A 9534-nucleotide genomic window follows, 5' to 3' on the forward strand; every position below is an offset into this window, starting at 1 on the left:
TCATTCATTCAAGTAGTGAGAACTTATATGTCTAAAAACATATTTGACCAGAATGCCTCGTACCATACTCATTTATGCTGTTATTTCTAAATTCTTGTTTACTTATGAGGAATTGCAATAATCATTGGCTAGCTAACTGTAAAATAATTTGGGTCTTGCGTTCTTTTATCAATGCATATAGTTATTGTAGCATTCGCCCCACTCATTGGATTCGATATCATGATTGTAGCATTTAAGGACTGCATAATATCGCGTGGTAGGTAGGTTGTTGTATAATTTGAAATAGTCTTTGGTTTTTTTTTGCAATGTGTAGAGTTACTTACTATAGTATAAACTCAAGAATCACTGGATTCAAGATTATATTTGAAGCATTTAATACCACGCAAGTGCAACTGCAACATAAACTTGCCAACAAGATACGATAGTAACGCCTTATTGACGTAATAAAAAACTTTGAATATTTTGTGGTGCCAAAAATCAGAGTGGTGAAGAACAAATGAACAGTGGATATGGACCATATCTCTCCCACTATTTAATAGTTGCTCTGGGAATGGATGATGTGCATGGTCCACCAGACGTCATAAATGGTATTCCCTTGAATGTGGCCACCCCCTTGTCATCTGTGAAAAGATGCTGCATGGACAAGCATCATGAGCTTGTGAACACCATCACTTTCACTTCTAAATAAAATTAACCCTATGTTGGCTTGAGATGAAGGAAAGTGAGGGAAGAGAGGAAAATTTGAGATTTAAATTCAAAAGAAAAGTTTAGAATTTTGTTTCTAGAAATAAACTTTTCTTCACATTTTTCTTTCACTTTCTCTCCAACTAAACCCAAGGATTTTTGCTTTCCTCTCTATTCTCTTACCTCCCACTTTCATCCCTTTCAGATACAAACGTAAGTTTGGAAACACACAAAGAAAAGAGTAGAGGAATTTTACCGGTGTAATCTTCTCCAGCTGTTTCTTTTTTGGGTTTAGCACATCCTCTGGCTTTCCATCAATCCTAAATTAGAACGATAAAGCGTAGATAATTAATAATCTCAAGTAAATTATATCCAAAACACAAGATAGCAACAAGTGCTACTAACTAAAATTTGAACAAAAGTTTATAGTGAGTGCTATGCAATTCTAACTAAAAAGTAATAGCCATTGCTAAGTTGTACCTATATATATAAATATTCATTCACGTTTGATACTTCAGTTTGCCTGACGGCATGCCATGTTGATCCTAACATTAAATTCGATCTTATCATGATAATTAAAGAGACATATCCAGATCCAATGGGAGGTAATTTATTTTTTTAATAAAACTCATGTTAGGCATCACTATAAATTTTGACATTTGAGTTAAGAAGACACCTCAAAATCCACAAACCATCTGTCATCATGAAACATAACATAAAAGAGAAAAGAAAGGAATACAAAACATGGGGACCAAACCAAAATCCATGTAAAAAAAAAGTAACACAACCTAAATACGGAATAAAGGAAATTGGTAATTGGCATACTACAAAGTGATGAGATACTTGGCAAACGATGATGATAGGAAGAGGATATATCAAAACTAAATATGGGTTACCAAACATAATTTGTCTCGCTTTTCTACTCTGCAAATACTAAGTCAATGCAATGTAAATTGATTCAGTTCAGGGGAATGAGAAATCAAATGGGAAAAAATTGTCATTATTCAACAAGGGCTGGCCAGTTTAACCTTACAACCAGCATGGATAAGGAAAAAGCATATATTTTGGGTCATTAGAGCCCGGCAATTAGCAGGTTTATTTAAACAAGTTTACAAATCTGGTTTACTTTACCAGTAGCTTAAACAGATTGTGACCCACTAACCCACCTTCTAAATACCTAAACATTTTATAAAAATTAATTTTAATCTAAAACTAGCTCGCTCAATCAATGAGAAAAAAAAATCTCAAGCCCACATGACTTCATAGGTCCAAAAAGTCCAAACGGGATCGACTTTGACCGTTCATCACCAACCTGTGTCAAGTTGAGCTGATCCTTAGCAAATTGGCTTTTTATTAGGGACAAAAACAGGTCAGAACACTAGCTGAGAGCCTATGGCAAAAAAATCCATATTAGGCCCAATTGGGTAGGCCATTTGTCATATAGGTCAGATCCAAGCTTTTTTAAAAGCTTATTTAATTAAAAAGGTTATTCAAAAAGTCTTATGTTTAGAACAATGTTACCTTATTTAACAGATCTTTATTACAATGTAGGCATTTATGTAGACGTCAAAGATAAGCTGAACTTTTAAAAGGTTAAATCATATTAAAATAAGGAAAAGAGAAATAGGATAAATCCCCTGTGTATATTGAACACACAGGGTTACGTTTATATAAAAAGAAAAACATACAGAAAATATGGGATAAGCCCATTACTAGAAATATCTGACAATATCTAATAATATCTCATAATATCTAACAAATCAGGCCTTAAAAAAACCTCATCAAGTAAACAGGCAAGTCTCAGACCTTTGATTTAGAAAGTAAGTCAGGCTCAATCCTTATAAATCCTAATTTAACTCAGCCTGTTCCCACCCTTACTGAAAGTAGCCAAATTTGGAAGGGACTAGACCACGGCAAACTAAAACTTCTGAGCAACCAACTAAGCTAAGACATAGTTGGGTGCAATAGTGATCTTCACTTTCACAATTTATATAGAGGATAGAACAAGTCACTCAACCATGAATACAAGACAGAATGCCCCATCTAGAAGATTTTGAACAGCTTACCCAGAAAAAGAAATTCGTTCCCCAATTTTTGCTCCTTCTGGAGGGAGCAAGGGCTCCACGACAGTTGGTCCTTCATTCGAAGCACATAATACCTGCCAACCAAGAGAAGTCAAATACAGATATAAGATCTCTTGACCATCATAAGCTACATACTACAAAACAATTTAACACACGCAGCAAGTATGAGAATCCATACCAGACCTTCAGACACCACATCCCGTAGTTTTCCAGGTTTGACATTTGTTATAAGTACAACACGACGATTCTGTATAGTGAAATAAAACAGCAGGAACATAAGATAGAGTTAATTACAATTCAAAATGAATACAACTAACCATCACACTCAGGTAACAACATTACCGTTAACTCCTCAGGACTGAAGTACTTTGCCAAACCACTGACAACCTGCCGCAATTTGGCCTCCCCAACATCTATCTCCTCAACTAGCAAACTGCATAATTTAAGTTCATTGATAATGATATTTACCTCAAACATTTCAAAACTACAGAAGCATTAAATTCCATTACTGTCAGTTTAACATGTTTATTTATAAAAAACTTTTTCAGTAAGTTTGTCAAATGACCTATCTGCAGACGGATGCTTCCATGCTTTGCAAATTAATCCTACTTGAATATTAAGCAAACTGACGCTAACTTCATTCTCTTTCTCAGCTACTTCTTTTTCAGCAGGTTTTGCCTTCGCTTTGGTGGGTTCTTTGTCTCCTGTTGACTTTCTTCCAGTGGCCTTTCCCTTAATGTTCAAAAATAAATGAAATGAAAAGTAAAGCCAGTGAGAAGAAACTATACAATGATGTAATTACAAAAGTACAAGGAGTTTGTAATATATATCAGCATTTCTATTCTAATACTCAATCTTCTGGAGTATAGCATGCATGTGGCTCTATCCAAATAATATCAAGATTGAGAGAAAATTAAATGACGAGTGAAAAAGATACCACTTATCACCCTTTCCAGTCTTGTACATCAAGAATTGTTAACCTAATTTGGGATTTAAAATCAATTTAGTGTTCTTAGCTTCAGTCATTCTTTTCTTCTTCTGGTATGAAGTTACTGTTGTGAGTATTGACTAAGATCAACTTTCAAATTTAAGAAAAAAATTGTTATCACTATTACGTATGGATCAAGATAGATGTTTTAAGTGACATGTAAAAACAGGTTAACTCCCATTTTCTTCAGAAAAGGCTTTTAATCCTTATCATATAGTCCATAACCTCATACTGTCATGTCTTATCTAGGTACTCTTCCTATAGAAAAATTAAAAGAAAAAATAAATAAATATATATATATATATACATACTATTCGTTGTCAAAAGAAATAGATTGCCTTACCTCAGTTTTGTTTTTATCCTTGCATAATTCTATTTCTGACTTGTTGACATTCTTTATGCTTTGCTCCGTCTTTGATTTTAAATCAGCTTCCACGACTCCAACAGGTTTTGTCACCTTGAAAAAACAGCATGGAAATGAAAAACTAAGCAGCTATTAGACATAACAAATCTCCTAATACCTGTCTTAGGGTGCATAATAGAACTTCAGAAGGCATATTGGCAGGCATATACACAATATTTGTTTCAAAGTTCAAACAGCTTTCACAATTCATCAAGGATACTTTTATTCTGTTAAAAGAAAAGACCATTATTAAAGTGGACATACTGGGTTTTTTGCTAACACTGCTTCTGCACTATAGCTTAGTTAGAAATAGACACTAGACAGTACCTTCTGCATGCCATACGACAGGCTTTAGCTTAAGGAACTTAGCACCATGTCAGACTTAATCTAAATAACAAGTACAAATCCAGAACTTGACACAAGCACTCATTGAAGTCTGTATTGTAATCAATTTAACATGAAGATATACAAGCACTCATTGATGTCTATATTGTAATCAATTTAACTACAGAATCCCCAAAAAGTAAGTGATTTTTCATTCTAGTCCATGAAAGAAAGAGATTTAACGAAATGCTTTATTTGAATTGGAATTTGGGACCAAAAATTGTCTAGATAGGGTTCACTGCTACATTGGTAAATCATTGGCCAATGTTGACTACCATCTCAAACCATTAAGACTTTTTGTGAATTGGTCCCAATTAGTTTTTAAAAAAAAAGTTAAGGAATATTTATACAAAGCTTAACCTTTTTTTTTTTTACATTTGATATTTTATTATTTTTAATGAATTGTTGGAATCTAAAATAACAAACAACAAACATATACATTTAACTTGTTTAAATCCTCACTTTATTTTCCAAAAATTATATTTAATCGGTGTCTAAAATGACTACCACTGAATAGTTGTGGCTTACCATTGTTTAGTACATAAGTAGAAAATCAAAAGGCAATAAAGGAATGATGTCTCACCGGAGGCTCAAATCCAGGCTTCTGCAACGATATCTTCTCAAACAAACCTACAAATTCTTGCTTATGCTGATGAAAGAATTACAGTGAGAACAATTAATAAATGGTCTTATTACAAAAGTTGAAAGTAAAACTCAATTCAATGTTTCTTTTGGTAAACTCAACATAACTACACAACACACTACAAGAACTAAGATATTATAAATATATGCCACAAAGCTTTCTTGGATATATAGTCAACTGCGTAATCTGTGTAAAGACAAAATAAGAACTTAGAAATGGGTTTAAACTTGATGCAAGAATCTCAAGCTTTCTTGGGGCCTTATGGTCTTATATGGCTAATCTCCCATTGGAAACAAAGTCATAAGCATGAAAATGCATATAAAATAATAAATCTATTTATAATTGTTAAAGATCCTGCATCAACTAGAGATATGGTCAAATTAAAGTATATAACTGAGTGCAAAATCTCATCTTGGAAGTCAATTTTGTAGGGTTGAATTAGACCTATAATAACAAGGTTTGTTGGATCTATTGTGTTGCTCGCTATTGAACTACTGTCAGATCACCTACAAATATCTAATCTCATGCTCGACATGCCTAGTCTTCAGCGTAAAAAAATGTGTTGAAAATCTCATATCAACTAGAAATATGATCAAATTATAGTATAGTATATAAGTAAGTGCAAATTTCACCTTGTAAATCAATTTTGTAAGATTGAGTAAGGCCTAATTCAACTTTCTAAGAATAATGTCGAGGAGGAGGTGTCACCTTAATGAATATACAATCTATTTCTCAATTTATGATCTCTTCCATTTGTTGTAGAAATAAAAGATAAACATAGGTTTCATCTATACCAACTACAGTCACCTATTCTGAAGATGAATAAAACTAACTTCCAGTGGAAATAGCACCAAACAGCAGAAGATGTCACGTGTGAGTGGCAACATAGCATGATATCTTACACATAAATAGCCATGAACATAAGCGCTCTAAAGTGTAGTATTACCTGGATATAATCAATCCATCTCAACACATGTGGCAGTTTTTCTTTGTTTGTATCTGAAAGGTTGACCTGGCAATAAGCAACCAGAGATAGCTAATTAAAACCTATATCTTTAAATTATAACTCTTTAATACAAGATTAAGATAAAATAGGTACAACAAAGTGCTAGATATATATTCAACACAAATCAAGAATCCTACACAATTATACAGATTGATATATGTTAAAAGCACAATCCAGACAAAACAAGAAAGAAAGAGCAGTAACAAAAAAACCCTGTTTGACCAACTATTTCAGCTCTCGGATGGGGAAGCGGTTCTTTATTCTGAAAGCATAATTAGTATGAAAAATGTGACAATGCATACCAGGGAAGAATGAACCACTGAATAGACTATAACATCGGCTTCAGAGGGTTTCAGTCCATTGCCCAGAAGTACAGACTTTCCAGACAATTCATCGTTTAATCTCTTGAGATTCTCTAAGCATGCATCATTGGCCACAGGGAAGGCTTCTGCAAATGCTACCCACTTCAACACCTAAATTTGAAGCATATAACTCAGCAGAATTAACAGGAAAAGAACAAAACATACAAGTTCTGGAGCAAATCAATTTTGTCAAGGAGCATTCAATTACAGCATAGATCTCTTTTAAAGATTATAGACCTGTTTGTTTTAAAATTATGTAAAATTGGTTATCATGGAATTAATTTTGAGCAGCTAATGTAATGAGGATGGGTAAAATTAATATCAGCCACAGATTTCAAAATTGAAATGGGTGTCACCACAATGGGAGGAACTGATTCTAGAAGTTTGCATAATCTGATTGGTAGAAAAAGAAAATAAGCGTTGGCATTACTATTCAAATATGTTTAGCAATTTGGACTATGACCAAAGTTTATAATCTCAATAAAGGAAGTATCTTTCCAATCGGAAACCAAATTTTGGAGCTTTGGATTAAAAGCTAATAGTTCATATTTTAGTTGGCCTTTATTTTTCCATTTGATATCTAACAGTTGATTAAAGTAAACACAAAACCAACTACTACAAACAACCCCAAAACCATTTTTGTAATACTAATATAAAAAAAATACTTCCATTCAACCCAAACAAAATAGATTATCGTAAAACCACTTATGCCTAATATATCCAAACATTAAACCTATTCTCTATAGTCAATTATTGAAATAATCTATTTTTCACAAGTAATAAAAACAGACACTTAGATTCCAACAACCACAGTCCGCGGTTGAAGCTAATTCTGATGGATCAGCTCTTAACCACTTGCATTATACTTACAATACAAGTCTGAAGGAGAAGGGAATAAACAAGGAAACAGAAGCATGTGACACTAAATGATATTAATGGCCTAATCAATGTGAGTTAAAGCCAGGTTACCTCATCAGAGTGATTATCCCCGTGTCCATTTTCCGCTTTGATTTTCAAGTAAAGACTCTTAATATCACTGTCTAAACTTTCAGCCGGAACAACACTCTGCAAGCAAAAATAGAGCAGCAGAATTTGCATCATCATAAGTATCATGCTACTCATACTCATCTACTATTATTACCATCTATCTAGTCTAGTTTCTAGTTGGCATTCCAAAAACATAAAAACACCGTTCAGTGAAATCAAGTCAGCAATTCAACATAAAGCAGCACCTAAATCTGGCCTCACAGAATACGGATAACGCAGACAAGCTAAATGCAATGCAATCCTAAACCCATGTAACTATTCTGCATAAGTTTTGAAATGATCAAAACATGAGTGACAAATTAGAGAGAGAGAAAAAATGGAGCAAGGCATGCACTAACGGGATCCAATGAAAGGTACTTGCAAAGAGCCAAAACCACTGATTTCTTTCTACTATCAACGGAAGCCATCTCTGATAAGTAAAGAATGGTGTTGGAACTATCTATTATCCTTTCAGCTTCGATTTCTCTACTAACTCTCTTAACTGTAAACTCAACTTTGCATTGCAGGGTTTAGGTTTTTGTCCCATTTCTCTGACATCCTTATTTTCCTGGGATTTTGTTCGCTGTGAAAAACGGCGTCGTGTTAACTTTCTTCAGATTTCCACTATGGTTCTGCTAGGTATGTCACTAGGCCCAATAACTGATTACATGGGCTTAGGGAAGGCTTTTCAAATTTGATTTAAGGCTGCTTCTTCATCCACCTCCATATGTGATTGTGGCACTCCATAACTTTTAAAATTAGGGATGCATGTGTGCTGGCTCACCCGCGTTTGACTCGTAAAATACCGGCTGGGTGGGTTTATTTTACTAGTCTCTTCCACATAAGAAGTGACCGGTAGGTCAGTTTTCATAAAAAAAAAAAATTAAAATTAAAATTTTATTAATTATAAAAAAAATTATTTCTACATTGAAAAATTAAAATTTTATCTGTGTTTCAATTTATTTAATTAAGATAAAAATATAAATTTAAGTACGAGGGTTATTAGAAAGCTCGATTAAAAATAATTAAAATTTTATTTTTTATCTATTATTTCTTATATATGTATGTATATGTATAAGAATATCTTATCAAAATTTTGGTACAAAATATTTTAATGAAGATGACTAATTTTTTAATTATTTTATTGAAATCTCTTCTTTAGATTATTTTTTTTATTAACAGATTTTAAATATAAGACTTTACTTAAAACTAAATTCATTGTCACTCTTAATACTAACTATCGCTTAATACTAACTCTTTTAGATGATTAAAATAAAACATTTCTTTTTTTAGTACATTAAATTCAATTTTTTTAAATAAAATAAAATAAAGATCACACTACAATAATGGGTGAATGGGATATGATTTTTATTTACAAAAAAATATTAAATAACTATTTTTTTTTATTTACGCGAGCCAGCGAGCCAACTCGCTCCACCCCACTGTTGGCTCGCGCGGGCTACGTGTTATGCGGAACAGGTCAACGCGGGTCAGCAGGCTCAATTAGTGAGTTCGTCCCGCACTTTTTGATAATGGGTCGCGGGCATCACTATGCAATTTGACATCTCAGCTAGGTTGGCACCTCAAGTAACAACAATAATTTGTTATCATATGAAAAAAGTATTATCTAAAAAATATATATAAAAAAAAAACAAAAACAAAAATATGGGGGAACTAGACCAAAATCCATATGTTAACAAAACTGATACATAGGTAGACTATTGTTGATTATTTCTCGGCAAGTGTACCGAATCAACTGTAATATAGTACTCCTTAAAGTACGAATGTCGAACCCACAGGGAACAATTCTAATTAAGATGTTCTGTTTTAAAACTCATTAAGTATAGAAAATAATTTTGTGACTTTGTTCATAACCAAATTAAAGATTTCACAAATAACTCGGAGAGTTAGGGTTTGATTCAGGACGTAACAAAACCAACTTATCAAATATAGA

The 9534-nt window shown here is 33.1% G+C and overlaps 1 protein-coding gene across 1 annotated transcript; it reads right to left on the bottom strand.

The window, feature by feature from the left end:
- Nucleotides 1-330: 330 nt before the first annotated feature.
- LOC137821102 (tRNA-aminoacylation cofactor arc1) lies at nucleotides 331-8419 on the bottom strand. Its single transcript, XM_068625529.1, has 12 exons — nucleotides 7940-8419; nucleotides 7524-7619; nucleotides 6495-6665; nucleotides 6133-6198; nucleotides 5127-5192; nucleotides 4100-4213; nucleotides 3334-3500; nucleotides 3111-3201; nucleotides 2947-3015; nucleotides 2751-2842; nucleotides 941-1004; nucleotides 331-633 (listed from the first exon to the last, which is right to left on the bottom strand). The coding sequence occupies exons 1-12, from the start codon at nucleotides 8006-8008 to the stop codon at nucleotides 529-531; spliced, it is 1170 nt and encodes a 389-aa protein (XP_068481630.1). The 5' UTR covers nucleotides 8009-8419; the 3' UTR covers nucleotides 331-528.
- Between the last annotated feature and the right edge of the window lie 1115 nt (nucleotides 8420-9534).

The sequence above is a fragment of the Phaseolus vulgaris genome, chromosome 9 (assembly GCF_000499845.2).
Source record: "Phaseolus vulgaris cultivar G19833 chromosome 9, P. vulgaris v2.0, whole genome shotgun sequence".
In the NCBI taxonomy this organism is placed as follows: domain Eukaryota; kingdom Viridiplantae; phylum Streptophyta; class Magnoliopsida; order Fabales; family Fabaceae; genus Phaseolus; species Phaseolus vulgaris.